The sequence below is a fragment of the Sphaerodactylus townsendi genome, linkage group LG07 (assembly GCF_021028975.2).
Source record: "Sphaerodactylus townsendi isolate TG3544 linkage group LG07, MPM_Stown_v2.3, whole genome shotgun sequence".
NCBI lineage: Eukaryota > Metazoa > Chordata > Lepidosauria > Squamata > Sphaerodactylidae > Sphaerodactylus > Sphaerodactylus townsendi.
In genome coordinates, this window is record NC_059431.1 from 44,162,965 (window position 1) to 44,186,290 (window position 23,326).

Sequence of the window (23,326 nt, forward strand, 5' to 3'; positions counted from 1 at the left end):
GCCACTCATTCTCGTTCTGCAGTCCTTTTCTGATGGACTCTAGTGACATTTTGTGGGGCTACTGGAGTTGAAGAGTTGAGAGAAGATCTCTCCAAAGACACTTCCCAATGCTACTTATGATTGAGATCTGCTCTCCATTCAGAATATTCTATTTGGCAACTCTTCTCCAAGAAATAGTGACTTAAGTGGTTTCCGGAAGATCTCACTATAAATTTTATTGACCATATGGTTTTACTTTAGAGATTTTGCATCTCTGAAATGTTATTTGGAAGTTTTTTGGCATCTTTTATCTCACAAAATGTATGTTTTAGATATGCAGCCCTTAATGGATACAAATGTTTACATTAGGAAAAATTGCTCAAAGATACTCTATGTCCATGGGGAAGAACAGGATATAAATTAAATGATTAAGTAAGGTTAGCTGAGGGCTCATGTCTATACAAGGCACCCAAATCATCTCCATTAGAGTCTCTGTAGAGTAACAAAACCGTTTTTGCTCCTCTAACCTTTAGGAAGTAAGAGAAAGCTGAGGTGAATGTGACTAAGCACAACATCCATGTTGCCCAAGAGCCAGAGGAGCATTCAATTCAAAATGGAAGACAACATATTGATGTGACTGAGGCATTTCTTGTGAACACCAAGTAATGTATTTGATTTGCTACCAGTTATAGGGTTCAGAAACAAATTTAGGTAATTGCATCCTCCTCAATGCCTTTATTTGTTGTTATTGCCATTTTAGCATTCTTATTTGTAAACGAAGCAAAGATACACAAATTCATTTTCTTTCTTTCTTTCACCAGATGAGTTACTGGGAACTTGTTTTTATGAGTGCTATATGAGTGATTTTGGTGGGTGAAATAAGCAAAAGCATTAGTCACTGCCATCTGTGACAAACGGTTACCAGATTTTGTCTGGTGTGAACATATGTACGCAGTAAGCATGTACTGTATAAGTGGAGCTGCATTATAATCTCAACAGAGCTCATAAAAATGGCAAATGATGCAAATGTGAACCTCCTGAGAACACCACATACATACCTTTGAGATTCAGAAATAAACTCCAATGTAACAAAACCCTTAAGACATCTAACAAGTTGGACTGTTTTCTTCTACTTGTGATAGCTGTAGTGTTTGAGTGCAATTTGGTGTAATATGGGTCCATTCTACCCAGCACAAAATAGATGTCTGGGGAACATCTTAAAAAGATCTTAATTTTACTCTGCACACCCAAAATAAGACAATCTGGGGATGTCTTTTAAAAAGCCACTTCTCATTTGTTTTCTGAACAGCACAGGCACCAGAAAAGGGAAGAAGCTTTTTCCCACCTGACCATTTAGCTCTCTGGTCAGTTTCATCCTCTGCTTGCACCTGATATTTTGTGCGCTGCTGAAGGGATTCTCCCTGCCTCCATTTCCTGAAGGTTGCCCAAGATGTTTGCTCTGCAGGCTCCAATTCTGGGTGCTTTTTCAGCTCAAAAAGCTACATGGTTGTGCTCAGCTCTTCCTGCCAATTCCAGCAATATATAGTTTTCTTATTTTAAAAAAATTGGAGGAAATGTATTTGTAGCTACTCAGACATGCATACAAGAATCTTAGCTGCCTCAAGGATTGCTCTACCACTCATTGAGAACCGTTAGGTAGACCTGCTCTCCGTCAACCTTAGTTTTTCTGTGCAATAACTAACCCTTAGTTTTTCTGTGAAGTAAGAAAAAATTAAAATGGCGCATGGAGGGCAGGTCTACCCAAATGCTTTTCAATGGGTGGTAAAACAGCCCTCCAAGCGGCTAAGATTCTGATATGCATGTCCTGCATAGCTACAAATATAGAACCTGGAATGTGCAAATAAACCAAGTAAATGGTAAGCATACAAATTGAAAGAGAAAGAAAAGAAAATGGTATTGAAATTATAAGAATGGGATAATATTTTAGCAGGCAATGTGTTGATAATATATGATAATAAATATCATTATTATATGAACATATATACAATTCCATTGGTAAAAAGATTACAGAAAAGGAGAGGTATATTATGAATAATATCATAACAGTAAGAAAAGTGGTGGAGGGTATTTGTATTATAAATGTTTTGAAGGTGAAATTTTACATTTGCAAAATACAATGAACTCTATCTTGCAAGGACAAAAGATGCCAGAGTCATGCCAAAATGCCAATATAGCATTACTAACTTAAAAAAGGCAAGATCTAACTTTGACCAAAAAAAAAAAAAGCTGAGCAGGGACATGTGCGCCATGGTCTGCAGTTAGCTCCTAGGGACTGGGAGCCGGCTGCAGGCTACACGCCTGGCTCAGCTCCTCGCCTTCAGCCAAAGGCGCAAATCATTTGGTCATGTGGGGGCCGTTTGGCGCCCCCCACGTGACCAAAAGGTGTGCACTCGGGGGCGTGGGTTACTCCATATCCCTAGGGCCATATTTATGGATGGTATAAATCTGATTCTTGTGCTGGGAGTGTTCCTGGCCCGAAAACCCAGTGGAAGCTGACTAAAGTTGGCCGAACCCCCAGGAATGTCCCTAGCTTACCCCCAGCTATGCTGATGGCTGCAGCTAAGCTGGTCCACCACTCATCTGGAGGAGTGGGGAATCAAACCTGGTTCTCCTGGTCCTACTATGAATATTTTTTTATCATTTAATGTGCCATGTTAAAACTTAAGCTTTGCTTCAGTCCTGTTTTTAGATTTCTGATTGGTTCTATAACCCTAATTTTATTGTACTATTTCTTGAATACCCCATCCTATCACTTGTATTAACTCACTCTATGTAATCCGCCCTAGGTGCAAGAAGGAAATAGATGCAAAATTAGAGGTTCAGCGCTGAGAATTCAGTCTGAGCGCAGTCTTTTTTGTGGTGAATTACCACAAGGTGGAGTTCATCCACAAGGTGGAGTTCATCCACAGTCACATTCTGAAACCAGCCTTATTTGGTAATGAAATTAGCATGTTCTGACATGTTCTTTCTACCATTTCCCTGGGCATTGCTATGTGTGAGATTATCATATGGGGGTACTTTCCCAATACCATTCTGCCTATGACTCTTCCATGTTAGAAATAGTTATGTGACTATTATAGTTATGTGATGTTTATGTTATGTTATGTGGTTTTTAATTTTAACTGGAATTTTTCACATATGTATGTTAAAATTCAGACTGGGCATTTAATTACTAATTCCTATTTTCTGTTAATGGGGGTAGGTCTGTCTCTTCTGCTTATTTATGAACCTACAATAGAAAAACAATTTTATATACTTCTGTTACTTGCATTATAATGCAGGTCCTGTAATCTCTCTTTAAAACACTCCAATAACACAATGGTTGGTTTAATACAGTCATCACATTTCAACTTCACAAACCAATTCAGTGCTGCAATAAAGTACACTACCGTTTAGCTTGGTCTGCAGCACTTCAAGGTCAGGATTTATTGTAATGTAAATCACAAAGCAATTTTATCTTGACAGAGATTATATACTGTTAAAATATTTCTCGCTGAATTTAGCAATGCGTTTGCTTTTTCTTTGCAACTGCTGTGCAACTTGGACTTTAGCCCAGAAAGAAATGATAGCAGCCTGCTTGGTTTACCGGCAACAACTTAATATCTCTTTCCAGATCTTTTCAGAACTCTGAAATAGTAAAATACAAGTAGAGGACCTGAAAGGACTTTAGAGGAATCTCATTTCACTTCCCCTACTATTTTCTCTTTCCCTTCCTTGAAAGCCCCCATAGCTTTCCCCTTCTGCTTTTTTCTCTCTTTCTCACCTATCAGTTAATCTACCTTTACCTGCCCCCCTTCCATCTTCAACTTTCTCTCATTTAGGAAGAAAGGCTATGGTAATAAAGAATGTTTACCATGGAGAGAAAGATATAATTATTCCTTTTAAGTGTTTAAAGATCTCAGGGAAGAGTAGGGTGCACTTACACTTGGTAGTGAAGGACAGAACATGTAATAATGGATTCAAATTACAGGTGGGGAGATATTGGGAAACGAAGAAAAAACTTTCTAAAAATCAGGGCAGTTCTGTGGTGGAATTAATTGCCCAGAGATGTTGGTTCTCCCTCAGAAGGTTTTAAAGCAGAGACTGGACAGTTATTTGGATAGGAATACTTGTATGAAACTCTTAACCACTTCACCAATTTGGCTTTTATGGTGGCTGCTATTGAACAGTAGGGAGCAGCCAGGCCTCAGTGAGTAATGAAAGGTGTGTGAGAGTAAGTTCCATTGACTGCTGTCAGGCCTGGTCCTGATGAGTTCCCCCACAGAAGCCAAAACTGAAAAGTGCTCCACCCTACCCTCTCCCTCTGCCTTTTACTGATAGAAGCCAAGGCTTGAAGATTGGCTATATTGTTGCAGTTTCCTAGCAATCATCACAATGACCACTGGGGTCTCTTTTTTAAAAGCTGCAGATGGTGCTTCTATTTTTTGGGGAGGGTTTTATTCCACTATTGTTTTTTATTTTTAAATGCCAGATTTTTCTGCCACCCTTTTTTCAGGTTTGTACAAAGTTCTGCTTTGTATGCTCATGGTTTTAGTCTCTGGATTAAAGTATCCATATATCTGACCACATTGAGAATTAGACATACTGTTTGATAAGAAGGGGACCAGTATCATCATTTATGATGTTGATGGTACAGGGATAGACCCTGAATCTGCCTCTTCTACCAGCCATGGCACGCACACATGCAGACTCACAATATGAACAGTCAGAAATAAACCTTATGTATTAGCAGACGCACTAGTGCGGGGATGACTATCACCTCCACCACCACCCCATCATTTTATACACAGTTGAAGGAGATGGAGAAATGTAAGCTCTTATTTAAAATAACCAGAACACAATTGATCTGTCTGTTTCCCTTCCTTTGAAGAAGTTACTTTATGATATTACAAAAGGCAAAAGAAAAAATCAGATAGATGTTTTAAAAGCTCCCTTCAGATATCTGCTGTATCTGTAGGAGCAGCAGTGGCGTAGTGGTTAAGAGCAGGTGCACTCTAATCTGGAGAATTAGGTTTGATTCCCCACTCTGCCACTTGAGCTGTGGAGTTTATCTGGGGAACTAGATTAGCCTGTGCACTCCAACACACACCAGCTGGGTGACCTTGGACTCATCACAGTTCTTCGGAGCTCTATCCACCCCACCCACCTCACAGGGTGTTTGTTGTGAGGGGGCAAGGGAAAAGAGATTGTAAGCCCCTTTGAGTCTCCTTACAGGAGAGAAGGGGGGTATAAATCCAAAACTCTTATTCTCTCTTCCCTATCGGAGATCAAACTAAAGTTACTCTGGTTGGAAAAAGCCTACACATTTTTAAGGTGCCAATGAACTGACAACGTAAAAGGCCATGCTAGAAATCATCAATCTGTACATAGAATTGACTTTTTCAGATACTATATTATAGCAATAGGTCCCCCTAGTGGATAAAAATTAAAACTGGCGCTTGTTCTAATTCTGAATCTATCTTTGCCAATCCACTATAGCAGCCTTGATTGTTATATTCAAAGTTCTCTCCCACTTGTAAAAATGAATACTTGAAGTGATTTAATTAAGCTATGCATGCCACTTTGATAATGTAATGCATGATGTTCTGTTTCTTCAATACTGTGTTGGATCATTAAGCAATCATGTCAGAAGTCCCACCAACTCAGGCAGAAATACATAAATGAAAATGTACCTACTAAATACTTAATTGTATTAACAACAAAATATTCATTCATCACAGTGGCTTTTGGAATTGTTTGTGTTACATTTCTCAAATGCAATGACTATGCAAATACTTTTATGGGCATAATAGAAATTACTATATACATATTGTGCTAAAAATTAGCTCTTAATATTGAGAGCATTGTGTCTAAAAAGCTGTCAGTTTCTTTCACTTCATAATTAATGGAGTGGATCCAATGCAAAATTTCCACTTGCTCTATAACTCTTGTTCAAGCAGAAATGCAAGAAGACCAACGCAGATGCTTGCATCAATCAAACTTATTATATCCCCCATTTGTGTTCCCACCTGGACAAGATCTTGTGCAATAAAGTTCTGAGCTCTGTAGTATATGTAGAAGAAAGTGCTTGGTGTTGCATAGGATCTTGCACATGCAGAACTGTGCTAAGTATGTTTATGTTCCTGCTTGTACACTGCTAGATCCAGGCCAGTGACTTGTAAAGCCTTGCCTCTCACTAAGATAATTTTGGCTCTTTAAACCCCAACCTCAATATTGGACAATAGTAAAACGTATCAATTTATGTGAACACAGTAATTATTTGCGTATGACAGGAATAGTAACCTAGGTGTAGATTGCAAAACTCAGCAACTGCTAATAGGTGGAACATCTCTTATGACTTCTTTATAATATCAAAGAATCTAAAATTGTTTGAAAGGTTGCGTAGTGTAGATTTTAACTTCTGCTCAAAACTAGCAATTTCTGACCAACCAGACAAGGAATTCCATACTATTCAAATTACAATCCTTGCTTACTACTTCTGGTTTTTAAGTGACAAACTTACATTGCAGGAAATTCCATCATTCTACCTACTTTGCAGAGAAAACAAGGTATACTCTGGGATGAAAGGTGCAGTAAACAGTCCCTGAATTCATTATGGAATTTCTTCAACTCTCCACTTGCTCATTTAGACCTTATCCAATTCACCAGATAAGAATCCGTAGCTCTTAATCATTACACTAGGCTGGCTCTCAAGAATAAAATGGAAGAGAAAAAGAAGCATTTATGCAACTAGAACTCCTTGAGGAATGTGGGAAGCACATGGTTAAATTTTGGCTTTCCATGTTCTTAGATTACTATTCTTTAAATAAGTTTTTGGTCTTAAGTGGTGGCAAATCTCCCTTTAGATTTAACAATAATTTCTTCTCAAAGAAGAATAATCCCTCCACTTCTTACCAAACAAAGCCTCCACATCCTAAATTCGGTAATTTTTGTTATGCCCTTTCAAGCTAACTAAACATATTGTTTTCAGGAACTATCAACAGCCCCACTAAATTGAAATTTTGAAAATCCAAGAACAGTACCAGAACAATATTACAAACACCCTCTTTGCCCCAGAAAAAAACACCCCCACATGGGAAAAGCAGCTCAGCCTCTGCTAAAATGCCAGTTGCAATTTTACCACTATACACTTCCTTTTGTGCAAACCCATGTGGAAAAATTTAAGAGAGTATTTCTTTCAGGGTGAAAGAAAACAAAATTAGACCCACAAAAAATCATTCTCCTCATCCCCAGAAATGAATCCAATTCGAGATGACCTCCAAGAAGATAGTGACTACCAAAACATCCTGCTTTCAGGTCACACCACCTCAGCCTTTGGGCCAATCTTCATGTCATGCTGCAGTTCCATGACTGAAACCTCTATTTGTGTACTTCAGTGACCTCATGTTGGTTGTCCAGTCAAAGAATTCCTCCCAGGCTGCTTTAAACCTTGAGGGGAGAGGAGGACAGATGCCTCCATTGCTCTTGGGAGGCCAAATGACATGTTTGGAGTTCCAAATAAAGAATTCCTCCATGTGCAATTTAAATAAGAGAAAGTTTGGTTTTTAGGGATGAGGTCCATAGAGTTATAAAATAATCAAGCTGGAGGTTACCTTCCTATCCTTCTCCTCTTCTAATAAGGCTGGTCTACCCATCACACTCACATGTAAAATGGAAATGTGCAGCTTCTGACACTGGATATCCTACCACATTCTGAGACAGGATACATCTGCATTCAGGGGCAGTAAACCTCTAAAAATCAGAGTTAGGAGTGCCCTCTTTATTGGCTTTCCATCATACCTGGTTAGACAATGAAAAAGGATGGACTAGATCAGTGATGGCGAACCTTTGGCACATGTGCCAGAGGTGGCACTCAGAGCCCTCTTTGTGGGCACATGCGCCGTCATCCCAGTTTGGGCACTCGGCAGTGGCATAGAACTAAGAGGACGAAGGGTGTGCAACGCACTGGGCACGCGCCCCTGCAGGGGCATGGTAAGAGCATTCTGGGGGCATGGCGGGGGTGTATCAGAGCATTCTGAGGGTGTTCCAGGTCAGGGCGAGGGCGGACACGGGCATGGCAGGGGTACAGGGCACATGCGTGCCCCAGACGCAGTTTCCCCTTGCTCTTCCCCTGGCACTCGGTCTCTAAAAGGTTCGCCATCACTGTACTAGATGGATCACTGGTCTCATCTAGCAGGGATCTTCTTACGTAATTAATATGTACGATTGCAATTTTCTCCTAGGGAAAAAAACTTAAGGTTTTCTAGATGTTAGCAGAAAGAAGTGTTTTTTTTTCAATGTTTCCTAAATAGATAATTTTTCCTTACAATGGGTGTGGGGTACATTGATGAAAAACAGAAGCAAAAGTAGCATCCTAGACAAATATATTTGAGAAGATTAATAATATATTGTTAGTGCCTCCAGCATACAATATGCTTTTCCCAACTTTGATTTTCTGTTATAAATAGCACAATATATTATTGCAGGATGATGCAATACACAAATATTTAGTTATAATCTACACTCATGATATGCCTGTAAAAATATAATTTTACTTGCATATGGCATTCCAAATATGTCTATCTCATCTACTTGATATATCCTTTTAATAAGCTATAACTAATAGATAACATATGTAAGCTGTTTTGAAGCTGAACTTGCTCACTAGATTAACCAAAGGACTGAACAGCAAGTCATTCTATCCTCCAGATGGATTATTGAAGCTTCTCCTGACCTTCTGTTCATCTTTTGATATTGCAGTGAAACTACCCTATTGGATTTGTACAGATTTCCCCTTGATAGAGTGTGGGGATGAAGGAAGATCTTGAAACAGTGACCTCTCTTTTTTCTCCAAGAGGCCATTTTCCTTTTGTTAACCAGTGATGAAAACGTTCTGAATGTCCCCGCAGACTTACTTCAGTGGCAATTATCTCCCAACAAGACAGGTAACAGAAATGATGTCTGGAAAGTTTTGCTAAAGACAGCCACTATTTGATGAAACTCTTGACCTGAAGAAAGAGCTAGTGCTGGCTTCTGAACTGGCTAATTGTGGTACAAGATGAATTCTGGTTCCTTCTACACTGGTCTCTGCCTCATTGGAGCATTAAGAATATCCAGCAGTATCCCACACAGTTAATGAAAGCAATAATGGTTTATTTTGATCAGTAATCTAATGCTCTGTTCCTGATAATGCCCTTCTCAAGTGACTTTTCTATCACAATTGTATATGTGAAAATAGCCACATCCATCCCCGTATTAGGAGCACATGCACTTTACTGCCCCCACCCCACTGCCTCTTGCATGAAAACTGGAACTGAGGAAGAGGAAGTAAGAGTCACTCATTTCTTTGATTTGACCCCACTAAGCAGTTTCTGTAATTCTAGAGATGATGGTAGCAGGACTGAATATGATCCCTCTACAATGTTGTTAATGTAATATACCAAAACAAAAAAAAAGATACCAGGTGACAACTTCATTGTCATGGATAGCCCCTAAGCTTGTAGGTTGCTTGATGTAGTCCTATTTTTCTTTGCCTTTTTGGATCAACATAATATATAAATACAATAGTTCAGTAGCATCTTAGCAACCAAAATATTTTTTAAAGTATAAGCTTCACTTTGTCAGATTCAAGAGTTTCATTACCTTTATTATTTGTTTATGTTATATATTTTTTAATTCAGAGGTCTTTTCTGTGATCCAAAAACATCACCAGCAGCTTTATTCTTAGGCATTGTTAGTCAAATGCAAGTCCCATAAAGGTAAATTAGTTTTGCTCTAAAAACATGAAATATGACAGTTCTGGTTTATGTAGCTAGGGTAAAATAAAAAAGTACTATAGAAATAGAGGTATGCCAAAAAATCAATATTTGGGGAGTATTTGGGACCCCTAAAACATCGATATTCCTGATATTTGGGTATATTAAATCCCCAAAACATCAGTATTTCCAATATTCCTAACTTTCAATATTGACATGGTATTAGGAATTGAGGGGGGGAGCTTGGGAGGGGAAATCCGTGTCTATTATTTCCTATTGGGAAGCTTTCTAGGTGGCTGGTGGGAGGTTGTTTTTGAAGGTACAAGCATTAAAACAGCAGCAAAGCTGCTGGTGCCTATCATTTAAATAACCCCGTGACGAACTGCTTTAAAAAGTTAATTTGAAGGTGCAGTTCTGACAGTGAAGAAACATAAAGAGTTAACCCTAGAGCTCCATCAGATTGGCTGGCTGAACTGCAGTTAGCTATAAGGGCCGGGGGGGGGGGGGGGGGCTCATGAGTCAGTCAGAGCCAGACAGATTGAGCAAGGCAGAGTGCCAGAGAGATAGAATTCTCAGAGCTGAAAGAAAAAAAATATTATTTCACCAGGGGCTAGGTTAGTGATTCTCAACCTTCCTAATGCAGCGACCCTTTAATACAGTTCCTCATGTTTTGGTGACCCCCAACCCTAACATTTATCCATTTTACAGATGGAGAACACTGATGCAGAGAGTCTTAAGTGACCCCTGTGAAGGGGTCGTTCGACCCCCAAAGGGGTCCTGACCTGGGCTAGGTGGCCAAGTGAAGGAGAAAGGCATCAGAAGGCTGGGATGGTTGTATGATACATGAGTCTAAACTCCAGAGGAAAACCTAATCATGGGGACAATACTAAACTACATGAGGGGCTTGGTTATAGTTTCTGCAGAGACAGCACCTAGAATCTCTGATGGTGTGTGTTTTATAACTGGCAGAATCAAAAGAGGGTTCAGAGGAACCCTACTGCTTGCTCTGTTTAGCCCAGTGTGAATACTCTTTGGTGGAAAGAGTGGATGGTTTAGATATGTGTTCAGGTCTGTGTAGGAAGGTTTACCCTGAAGGAAGTAACTTAGCAAAGGAAGGTCTATTTGAACTGAATCATCATTCTACCTGAAACATCTAAAGTAAATTACTGAGAACTGTCTGTTATATCCAAGCATTCCTGCCTAAGAAAAAGTAAAGCTTAATTATCTCTAACAACTAATCAAAGGCCAAGCTTTTCAAGCATCGCAGTGGAAGCTGGCCGAGTCAGCGTACTTCGGCCTTGCGTACCCCGACGAAGCAGCAGCTTAGGACCGTCCGCATGGACGGTCCTGGAAACAGCCGGGCAGCCGGCGCCACAGAGTGCTGGCGCCTGGCCGACCCGGCGTGTCCCCGGGCCTCCGGCACGTCGCCGAGGCCTGGGGACACACCCCCCTGGCCCTGCGCGCCTGCTCCAGCGGGCAGGGCAGGGGGGCGTGTCCCCAGGGGGCCGTGTCCCCAGGCCTCGGCGACGCGCCGGAGGCCCGGGGACAAGGTAAGTACAGGGAGGGAGGGGGGAAGCGTTCGCACGGCAGCGGCTTCCAGCAGGCGTTTCCTCAACAAGTGTGCTTCGAAGTGCACTGGGAAAATGCCGGTGTCAGGACGGGCGGCCGGCGTGAGGGCGGCGCGGCTGCGACGCAGCTGCACCCCGTGCGAACGGCGGCCTGAGGACGGCGTTTTTGCCGTCCCCAAGCCGCCGTTTATGGTCCGTGCGGAAAGGGCCAAAGAAATCCTGTAAATAAATGTTCTAACTTTGTTTTAATGTTAAAAAGCCTCACAGAGTTTCTTTTAGGGTACCTAAACCAGCCAGTCAGGAGTAAACAGATTTGGAGGGAAAAGTGAGATCTCCTCACAGTGCTAAATTTCCCTCAAAGGTGGCAGCGTGATATAGCCTGACAGGATTAGCTTTAAAGAGCTGGGGGGGGGGGGTGCGTTTGCCCTGCTGCTGAGCTTTGCTCTGAGCTACTGTTCTCCCTCAGCAGTGCATATAGGGCATGGATCCTTTAACAGGACAAGGATTCCTTTACAGTGGTGCCAAGCAGTGGAAATCCTTTACAGTGGTTAAGGATCCTGTTACACCCCCAAATGTTAAGCAGATAGGAGTGAGGGTACCAATTCTATGGGACCTTGAACACAATGCCTCCAGCTGTCCTGGATTATTTCCCATGGAGGGAAAAAAAGGAAAAACCTCCCGGCAAAAGCCATGCCTGCAAGTAGTAACCACTGGTCAAATCTTGCCTCTCACGGAAGAACCAACCAAACAAGCCTAGCACAGTCATTGCATTGAACCACTAATCCCAGTAGAACCACAAGTCAATGAGCCATGCCAAAACAGAACCAAAATCCATCCAGAGAATCTCTGCAGTGGAAACTCCAGGCAGCAGGGCATTTTGCATGCCCAACAGAACCAGTGACAATATACTGATACACAGCAAAACCAATGGTCAGTTCAAGCCCAACAGAATAAATGGCAAAGTACAGAATGCCCAGGAGGACCCAGTGGCACTCTAACAGTGCAAGCTCAACAGGACTAATGTCAAACCATAGAATCTCAGGATTGGAAACTAAAAGGCGGGGGGGCATTCTTGCAAGACCAGTAAAATGAATAGCAATGTACAGAATTTCCAGTGCATTCTCAACAGGACTGTCAAGCCAGAGGATCATAGCAGAATAAATTCAAGGAATGTGGGCAGGGGGTGTTACAAGCCCAGCCAGTGTAGCAGTGCAAGATCAACAGAACTAATGTGCATCCAGAGAATCACACAGCTGAAAAAGTTCAAGGAGGAGGTTGTAAGCCCAACATAACAAATGGCAGTGTAAAGAATGTCCAGCAGAACTGTGGCAGTGAAAACTCTATCAAACCTGAGAACAAATTCAAGTAGTGAGCAACACTGTAAAAACCCTGGAAAAAATACAAAGCAACTCTTACAAGGAAAAAAACTTCACAAAACTCTCAAAAGAAACCTGAAAATGACAGAAGCAGCCTAGCAAGCCCATAAAACTCCCCCAAGAAGCAATAGCAAAGGAAAGAAAGGGGGAAAGTGGGGAGAGGAAGTACCTGGAAGCCAGCAAATGCTGGCCCCCACACTTTCTGGTAAATTCTGGATTTTTCCAGATTTTGGGGGGTATATTTTTCCATTTCCCTGAAAAATCCTGAATATATTTGGAAAACTCCAAAAACTCCAGTAAGGCATTTTTAGGTATATTTTCAGCATGGGTGTATCCAAATTCACATCCTTATACAGAAACTAAAAAATGAACATGCAGACTGCATCATATTTCATAAAGACAAATTCTGTACATAGTTTTATATGGTTTTGTACAGCACAATGTGTAACCAACACCCAGAACACATTTAGAAATATTAATATGTGTACACTCTTGATTAACTTAATCACACATCTGTTTTCCACTGAAAGTAAACTCTGATTATTATAAGCACACAATAGAAACATCATGTAAATGTTTCAAAAATTGGCTGTTAAACAGTTTTCCCATGAGAATTCTCCAACAAGGTTTATAGAATACAAAAAATACTCCAACAAAGTTTATAGAATATAAAAAGAAGACTTTATTAAAATGGATGTCCATTAAACTTTTATATAAAAACTAAGGCCACAGCTAATGCTAAAATAATGTCAACTTTCAAAGTTTTTATACTATGATTTAAATTTCTTACACAAAGCTATCATACAAATGATTACTCAAACATAACATTGTTTATTCTAAAATTCAATGATACAAAATATTAACTTTAGTACATATACTTTGTGTTTCTTTTGGTCCTTTGAAGAAAGTTATTTTCTGCATGGCTCCTGGTACAGAAATTAACTAAAATAAAAAGGTGGCAGCTTCATTGCTGAAACCTGAAAATCCTTCCTTTTTGTGCTAAGCTCAGTTCTTTGCTTATAATGTTAAATATCTCCAGTCATGATAGCAATAAACTCCTCCTGGTTGACTGTGAAAAACACAACAAAATAAATGTATAGTATACTTTACACAAGTGTTCATATATTCAATCAAATTAGCTTCTTTTCAACAGTGTCAGAGAAATCCTCAAAAAAATTATTAAGGTAACTTAGAAAGTCTGCTAAGCAACCTTTCAATGCAATAGCTCGGTACTCAATTATAAATCCAAACAAAACTTACAGAAAATGAAGCTCAATTTGTAATGAAGTATTTTTAGTTATAAGACAGCACTGAAGATATAAGCATTTTAAAGTGAACATGAGTCATCGTGACTTCATGTCATGTAGTGCTACAAGAATGGGCTATCACAGTCCATCTTTAGGCCTTCTAAAATTATTTACAGATTCTGCAGTACTATTTATTTTTTCATAACAAATGACAGTTTCTGGATTTCACACTTATATTTCAGTGTGTATCCTCTAGATACAACATTGTAGCAAAGTAACAATTAATTTCCATTTAATAAACCACCACTAACTATAAAATAAGAGAAATAGCAACTGCAATAATCAGACATGATGGACAGCCCAATCCAGTGAGGAGGCCGAATCCCCCTCTAGAGGCGGCACAAGCTTATGCTGGCAGATTTGCCCTCTTCAGGGCACTTATTCCAGCATAGGGGCAAATTCTTAAAGGTTTGAGCCATTCTTAGTTGGTTTCCACTGTCTGTTTAATGCCCTTGCGCTGGCAGGCCCAGCCTTGGAGATACGCTACATATTCTGTGGCATATCTCTGCTTTCCCCTATAGGGGAGTTAAAGGTCTCTGTGTGTGTATTTGTATTTGTGTGTGTGTTTCTTTTCTTTTTGGGCTTCCTGCACCACAGGAAAGCCCTTTGAAGGAAGCGGGGCAGTCCCAGCCCTGCTAACCCGACAGCTCTGGATTGGGCTGTTAATAATTTGCCAAAGATTTTCACATTAGAATAGGAAGAAATACAATTTTATTAACAGATCAATGGGGAGTTTCCAGAACAGGTAAGTTGCTACCCGGCAAATCAGTCAATTGTCTGAGCAGTTCTCACCATGAAATTATCTCAAAGCAAGGGAATTCAATGTTCTTCTCAGATTCAAGAAGAGGATTAAAAATGTTACATTCAGTACTTACTTTCTCCATCACCATCTTTATCAAATTCTTCAATCATAGCCCGAAGTTCTTCATCAGTCATGTTTTCTCCAAGCTCTCTAGCTACTCGACGCAAGTTTCTCAAGCTGATTTTACCTGAATCATCATCATCAAACAATTTAAATGCTTTGAGTATCTCTTCGTGTGGATCTCGGTCAAGTATCCAGTCTGTCACTAAAATGGGAATAGAAGATATTAGGGCTTCCATTTCTTTTTTGTGGCAGATTTTATGTTCCCTGTAATTGCCCTAAACTCTCTAACCAAAATCATTTAAGAGATTCTTCTCTCTGAAGGGTGATGGGGAGACTTAGGTACATCAATAATATATTTTACACAAATAAACAGGAGCTCTCGGCACCTTTAACATCAACAAAATTTTATTCCAGAATAAGCTTATTTATTCAGGTTTTTGCTGTTAACACAGCTACTCCCTTGGCATTCTGCATAAGAGATTAACATGTTTTCATCACAGCCTTATTGAGAGTGGGTAAGCATTCCCCAAACTCTGTACAAAAACACTAAAATTGCAATGTTCAGGTCAGGACTCTCTCACTGATTCTACAGCAACAGAAATTCACTAGAAAACAATGCACTGTTAAAACTATAAACATCAGAGCAAAACTGAGGTATAACTGCCGTTTCCAGTTATATTAAAAAAAACCCTGAACACAGAATATAAAGTAAAATTTCTGAAAATAAGTAGTGTAAGGAAATTGAAAGGCAGAAAAAATATTTTAAGCAGTGCACTACACACTGTTATCTCCAGCACACTTGTACATCTATGAGGAAACAGATGAGCTGAACTTCTAGTTGCCTGGATACTGCCAGTTTTTTTAATGCCAATATATAAATCCAATACCTACCAACTTCATTAAAATCTTCAAAGGTGATTTTCCCTGTTCCTGCCCGATCATAGTCTTTAAGTATCTTCAACACATCTGCCTTTTTAACATCAAAACCTAAGGCTCTCATTGCCACCTTTTGGGGAAAAACAGAAATGCAACAACGCTTTAGTTTTAATACATAAAGGGAAATACTTATTTTCACACAGTGTTGAAGTAAAGACCTACAGGGGCAGTATGTGTGTATGTGCTTGTGTATTTGGGGGCTCCCAAAAAAAACTGAGTACAGAATCATCTTTTTAAAAAAGTTTGGCTGCTTTTGGAAACTGCCATTTAACTTGTGAGCTTGTGTATTTGGGGGCTCCCAAAAAAAACTGAGTACAGAATCATCTTTTTAAAAAAGTTTGGCTGCTTTTGGAAACTGCCATTTAACTTATGACAACATAACATTAACTGTCATATTTCAATGACAAACCCATTTGTGCTAGGTCAGGTGACCTTTTTATTAGTATGGCAATAACAGATTGTGGGCATCATCAACCTTCCTAGATGATAGTAAAGGAAATATAAGTCAGATGTTCGGAATGACAAGATCTGGAACAATTAAACATTGTTGCAAATCACTGAAGAGGCCTGTGATTTAATCACCACTCTCCAATCACAGGAGCATCCACTAGCCAAGTGAGAATATGTGGCTTTTGCAACAACTATTGCAACTTCTGTAATGTCAGTGAGCAGACTGGTTGGCCCAGATGCAATGCATAAAGCACTTCTCAGCTGATACCCCTCCAAAGAGGAAATGGCACAGTGTCTCAGAGTCCTCCATTAATTTGAGAACTGCTGGGTATTTCTCGTTTCCTGGTAAAAATGGCCACAGAGGGAGGGGAGATCAAGTGCTCCTATTGGCCCTGCAAGCACTTTCCTCAAGAAACTGATAAAAGAAACATCGATGACCAGTCCAAATAATGTAATTCATCCTCCACAGCTGCCAAAAAGAGTGGGCAGAGGATCAAAATGTGCCAACAGACCAACAGTTGGTCACTCCCTGTTCTATGTACATCATCTTAATCTCTTGTTTTCTTCCAATTTTACAACACAAGTTGGATGCATGAAACAACACATAGAGGAAAAAAATCACAGTACAAGGAGATCTACAATATCATATTTAGACACTGCCAAAAATGAGGTACTATAGGAACAGTCTGCTTTCCAGAGTTCTGGAAACATTTCAAAACAGGAATCAAACCATTTCAAAATGCTCTTTGAACCCACCAATTTTGCAACTAATGATCCTAAATAGTTCATCAGCAACTACTTTTAACTGTCTTAACATTTTTAAGCTGGGGAACTTTGGGTAAATAGCAAAAAAAAAAAGACGTTGGAAAAAATGTAGTCAACATCCAGGTTCCACCATTATTTAATTATCTTTTTGGTCCTAGCTTATCCAAGCGACAGGAAGAAACAGCATGACTACATTCTGAGAATTAGAATGCTGCACTGCATTATGCTAAAAGAATGTGATGTTTAAATGGTCAAGTAACAATGCCATGCATAAAATAACAAGTATCTTACAAAGAAACTTCTGATACAGTAGCAAGAAAGTGAGATGTTATGCACAATGCAATCTAAGCAAGGTTACACCATTTTAAGCCTGCTGATTTCAGGGGACTTTGAAGGGTACAACGATTTAAGTTTGAATTGAAGCAGTAGCATTTTACTTCCACATTTGAAGTCTCCCTCTGGCACACATGAATATATGTCATTCTACATAGATACACACATTAAATCTCTCTTCCACTACTAGCTTTAAGTATTTCTGCCTTTAGGCTGCTTTGTACATCACAGCAAAAAGAGGCAAATACTAACAATTCAAATTCAAGAGCATTTCACAACTGTAGTTAAGACTACGAACTCTGGCCCAGTTTAAATTTTATGTTATATACATGGTCCTATAAAAGCTGCATTTTCTCTTCTACCCAATTGCATTATGGGAATAATACTGCTCTGCCCAACAGGGTTGTTGTATGGATTCCACAGATAATCTATGCAAAATAGTCCAAACCAAAGCCCCATACAAATGCTATTACACCATACTTGTTTTTATCTCATAAGCCAGCAACTTGCCTTTATTCATTGTATGTAGATCACAGAAACACACATCACCATATGCAACTGCCTCATCTCTTGCAAAGTAGGGTACATATTAAGTTTTTAACCAGTATACATTTTCGTCACATGAAACCTGGCCCTTAGTAGCACTGCTCCTTGGCCAACTTGTGGAAGTTAACAAGCATCCACTTCCCTGCATTCTTGTACAGCAGTCCTTTTTTCTAGCAGAATAACTATTCAAATATAAGCACATTTAAACATCTGGCTTACTAAGAATAAAAGTATTGAGAAACTAACTACTATAAAAGTAATGTCAGACTAAGAGAAAATATTGCCTTTAGCTCATGATAATCTATAGCTTTATCTTTGTCTGTGTCGAACAGCTCAAAAGCATCTTTTATTTCTTGCTTCTGTTCTTCTGTTAATTCTCTTCTCTTCTTTCTCTTCGTTTTTTCAGCAAGCTCCGCTCTAGAACACAAAAAAGACAAACAAATGGAGCAACAGAAAGCACCAGGTTTTTCCCTTTGAAGTACAAACTTTCATGAGTTCTAGAACACATATTAGGTAAGTGCGTTGTTACTTTATAATGGGGGTAGGTTATCAGAAGTGTTTCAGTTTTATTTATTTTTATGTATTATGACATTCTTTCCATCTCACCATTCGGTGAAAACAGATACATGCGGTTACATTAAAGAGGCTCTAGCATTTTGAAAAGCTATTGCAAACTCTCAGTATGCCACTCATGTTTGTGCCTATCACAAATGGGAAAAAAATGCATGAAAGAGCTTCCCCTCCCCCAACGTGTTTAGTCATTGCAAGAATAGGGACCAAACATCAATGGCATTGATGGGGTGGTCAACCTCCAGGTGGAGACTGGCGATCTCCTGGAATTCTGACTGATCTCTAGGCTACAGATATCAGTTCCGTGGGAAACAGCTTAGTAGGGTGGACAGAATAGCATTAGACCCCACTGAGGTCCCTTCCTCCCCAAAAGCCTGCCCTCCCCAGGCTCCACCTGCAAAATCTCAAGGTATTTCCCAACCTAGAGTTGGCAACCCTAGGCATTAAACTTGCCAAGATTCTTAGAATGATAATTAGTAACACAGTCCCAAACAGGATTGCTAATTGGCTAAAAGTGAGAGGCAGAGTGTGAATAAATGTATCCCTTACTTGTTCTTCCACACCTCTCAGCTCACAACTGCAGTAAGCCCTGTGGCAAATCTGAAAGGGGCAACTTTTGAACAAATCAAGGGATTAAATATCTGCAACATCAGATAGCCTTGAATGAGTGTTTTTTTTAAAAAAGACCATAAGAATTCCTTTCAATTAAGTTTGATTCTTGTACCAGTTTTTACTGTTGTTTTAATTACTACTACATTATCTTGTTGTTTATTTTTGTTACGGATCTTGAGGAGTGGGGGTGGGAGGAATCAAAGTACTTTAAGGCCCTTTCTGCACATGAAGAATGATGCACTTTCAATCCACTTTCGCAATTGTTTGTAAGTGGGTTTTACGATTTTGCACAGTAAAATCCACCTGAAAGGTGAAGAGGGGGGGGGGAGGCTGCAGCCAAGGGAGCCTCTTGTACCCACCCAAACCAACAGCAGGAGCCTGAAGCTTGCAGCCTGCAGTGAGGGATGAAGGAGGAGGCAAACCTGCTCTGGGGACTGCAGAGAGTATCACACGGGACACTCAGTGTATTTATTAGAGGGGTTCCTTGGCATTCGAAGAGCAGCTCCAACTGAGCCTCTGGGGCTGCAACTTGAGCATCAGTTCCCTTTCATTCTGCAGCTTTTTGTTTTTAACCCCGCATTTGCAAAAGGCCAGCCGCCGGCTGAGAGATTCCCTCCCAGGGAACCCTATTTGCATGCAAACTTTGCAATCCTTTGTAAGTAATGCTCACCCCTCCCCAAAGTTGCAGACCCAAAAGGAGAAGGAAAATAATCTCCTTTCCTTGCAAGAGAGCTGACTCATTGCAAACACACGCCCCCAGCCCTGTAATCCATACAAAAAAGGGGGCCATGAATTACAGAACTCCAAGCCAAAAGAAGGGCAAGCCCTCCTCTTTCACTCCACCCAAACTTGCACACTCCCCGCCTCCAAGTCCCCGTGGCATCTCCTTGCGGGCAGAAGTTGGTGTGTGTTTTTTTGCCTGGTGCTTTGCATGAGTTTTTTGCAAGAGCCGCCCCATCTCTGGGTCATGCTTTGGGTAAGGCGGCGGAGTGGAAGGGGCAGATGGGAGGTCCAGATTCAGCTTTGCGCCAGGGGAGTCCTGCCCTGACTTCTATGCATACCTGCAGGGTAGGCTGCCATGTGGGATGAACAGAAGCTGCTGCTCTCCGTAGGGCAGAGGGGGTTTGCATGCCTAGTGCTGCTGGCAGCACCAGTCAGGCTGCTGCTGCCATCCCCTCTCTGCCCAACGGAGCAGGCGGCTGCCTTCTCTGTGGGGCAGAGAGGGTTTGAATGCCCAGTTGCAGCTCACCAGCACAAGAGCCGGCAGCACTGAAGGCTGCCGCTGCCGCCCCCTCTCTGCCCAATGAAGCAAGCAGCTGCCTTCTCCATGGGGCAGAGAGGGTTTGCATGGCCGTTGTTCCCGGCTCGCACAGCGTAAGAGCAGCAGCAGGCAGGCAGGCAGGCAAGTCCCCTCTCTGCCCAATGGAGCAGGAAGCTGCCTTTTTTTGTGGGGCAGAGAGGGTTTGCAAGCATGGTGTCGCCAGCTTGCGCGGCACGAGAGCGGCAGCACCAGGTAGGCCGCCGCCGCCGCCCCCTCTGCCCAACAGAACAGGCGGCTGCCTTCCCCATGTGGCAGAAGGGGTTTGCATACCTGGTGCTGCCGTCCCCTCTCCCATCTGCCCAGCGGAGCAGGTGGAACAGCTGCCCTCTCTGTGGGGCAGAAGGTTTGCATGCCTGGCACCGCTGCCCCCTCTGCCCAATGGAGCAGGCAGCTGCCTTCTCTGTTGGACAAAGGGGGTTTGCATGGCCAGTGTTCCCGGCTCACACGATGTAAGAGCAGCGGCAGCAGGCAGGCAACTCCCCTCTCTGCCCAATGGAGCAGGAAGCTGCCTTTTCCATGGGGCAGAGAGGGTTTGCAAGCATGGTGTCGCCAGCTTGCGCGGCACAAGAGCGGCAGCACCAGGCAGGCCGCCGCCGCCATCCCCTCTGCCCAACAGAGCAGGCGGCTGCCTTCTCCATGGGGCAGAAGAGGGTTGCATGCCCCATGCTACCGGCAGGCAGCACCAGGTAGGCCACCGCTGCTGTCCCCTCTGCCCAACAGAGCAAGCAGCTGCCTTCTCCATGGGCAGAGGGGGTTTGCATGCCTGGCAATAAATGGTTATCCTGTTCGGCCTCCAACCTAAAGTGTGCTTTGAGTTTTGGCCCCCTGTGCAATTGAATTTGACACCCCTGGCCTAAGTAAACAACAGCACAATCTAAACATCTTTCCAGCAGTATATTTCACAAAACAAGAACAAGTAGGAATCTCAATAAACTTGTTTCCGAGTAGGATTCTCGACAAACTTGTTTATGATTGCTTTCTAAACTACGAGGAGCCCAATTTGGTCCGAATAAATGCTTAAAGCTTGCCTATTCAAAAATTCAGTCCTTTCCTGCTGACTTAAATAGAATAAGACATGCCTTTAATTCTTTATGAGAGCATGACACTGTCAAGTTATTGGGGATCGCAAAAATAGTACTGAGAGGAAGAAGCCCCCCACCTCAGTAACTTTTGCGACAGAGCGCAGCTTCGCCGAGCAGCAAACCAGCAAGCGACTCGGGAGGACTAAACGTTGAGTTACCATAGCAACAAGAACCAAGCGCCTTTCACGGCTCCTTTCCCTACCCCCGTTTGTACCAACCTCGAGACCAAACTCATTGTCCTGGCCGAACCGCTCAGGCCGACTCCAGGCTGAGTAGCAGCGGGCCTCTACTATTGTGACCCCCGGGACCCGGAATTAGAGCCCAACCACCTCACGAAACAGTCGTCACCTATTCCGTCCGGCAACCCCATTCCTTATCCCCCAGACTTCAGCTCCCATTGGATACTACCAAGATTCCTCCCACCTCCCTATGTTGAACGCTCCTGTTACAGGCTGAACGACCTATCAGTCAAATTGATGACGTTTTTCGCCGTTAAGCCATCAAAAAACCGGTTGGCTACAAGCGAACGCTACCCAGAAGGCAATGCGTTTTACATGTCACAGTGAAGCGGGATGGGGGAGGGAGCGAGAATGGTTGAGGGAGACGATGTTGCGCTGGTTGATGACATTCGGAGGGCCCACCCAATCATCTCAAACTCTATTTGGTTGAACCGCCAGAATGTACAGTCCTATTACGATACGTTAAAATAATTCGCTCACTGGTGCTCCCTCATAAAAATAGGAAGCTAGTTAAGGGGCATTGTCACCAACGGGCACGGCTCTCCCTACAATGGGCTGGAGACCTGGGGTTGCCAATCCCCAGCTGCAGCCTGGAGATCTCCCAGAATTACAATTCCAGAGTACAGCGATGTTCCTTTGGAGGAAATGGCTGCTTTGGAGGATGGACTCTGTGGTATAATATCTAGCTAAGATTCCCCCTCCACCCCCCAACTTTCTAGTTATTTTCCAACCTGGAGTTAGCAATTCTAGGTTGGTTCTAGAAGTTCTCACAAAAGTGTGTGTGGAATAAACGTCCAGCTTTCGTCTTAGAAGGGTTGAGAGAAGACCATGTATTTAAAACTGGGGTTAGAGGAAAAGAGTCCCCTTCATTACTCCATTTACCATTTTCAGACCAAATAGATCACCTGTGTCAAATTCACTCCCGTGGCATCTCCTTGCGGGCAGAAGTTGGTTTTTGCCTGGTGCTTTGCATGAGTTTTTTTGCAAGAGCCGCCCCATCTCTGGGTCATGCTTTGGGTAAGACGGTGGAGTGGAAGGGGCAGATGGGAGGTCCAGATTCAGCTTTGCGCCAGGGGAGTCCTGCCCTGACTTCTATGCATACCTTCAGGGTAGGCTGCGCTCTCCGTAAGGAAGAGGGGGTTTGCATGCCTAGTGCTGCTGGCATCACTAGTCAGGCTGATGCTGCCGTCCCCTCTCCGCCCAACGGAGCAGGCGGCTGCCTTCTCTGTGGGGCAGAGAGGGTTTGAATGCCCAGTGCAACTGGCTCACGCAGCACAAGAGCCGGCAGCACTGAAGGCTGCTGCTGCCGCCCCCTCTCTGCCCAATGAAGCAAGCAGCTGCCTTCTCCATGAGGAAGAGAGGGTTTGCAAGCCCGGTATTGCCGGCTCATGCAGCGCAAAAACAGCAGCAGCAGGCACGCCACTGCTGCTGTCCCCTCTCTCCCCAATGGAGCAGGTGGCTCAGCTGCCTTCTCCATGGGGCAGAGAGGGTTTGCATGGCCGGTGTTCCCGGCTTGCACGGCATAAGAGCAGCGGCAGGCAGGCAGGCAAGTCCCCTCTCTGCCCAATGGAGCAGGAAGCTGCCTTTTTCATGGGGCAGAGAGGGTTTGCAAGCATGGTGTT

At 42.3% G+C, this 23,326-nt stretch overlaps 1 protein-coding gene across 1 annotated transcript; it reads right to left on the reverse strand.

Moving 5' to 3' along the window:
* Positions 1–13,340: 13,340 nt before the first annotated feature.
* CETN3 (centrin 3) lies at positions 13,341–21,848 on the reverse strand. The gene is made up of 5 exons (XM_048504134.1): positions 21,684–21,848; positions 18,165–18,297; positions 15,742–15,856; positions 14,861–15,052; positions 13,341–13,747 (listed from the first exon to the last, which is right to left on the reverse strand). Exons 1-5 carry the CDS (start codon positions 21,698–21,700, stop codon positions 13,704–13,706), a joined length of 501 nt encoding a protein of 166 aa, XP_048360091.1. The 5' UTR covers positions 21,701–21,848; the 3' UTR covers positions 13,341–13,703.
* Positions 21,849–23,326: the final 1,478 nt, after the last annotated feature.

Coding starts and splice junctions, on each gene's coding strand:
- CETN3 (XM_048504134.1), bottom strand. Junction 15,857..18,164: donor TAGATTATCATGAGCTAAAG/GCAATATTTTCT, acceptor TTTCCCCAAAAG/GTGGCAATGAGAGCCTTAGG. Junction 13,748..14,860: donor TAAAGATGGTGATGGAGAAA/GTAAGTACTGAA, acceptor TGTTTTTCACAG/TCAACCAGGAGGAGTTTATT.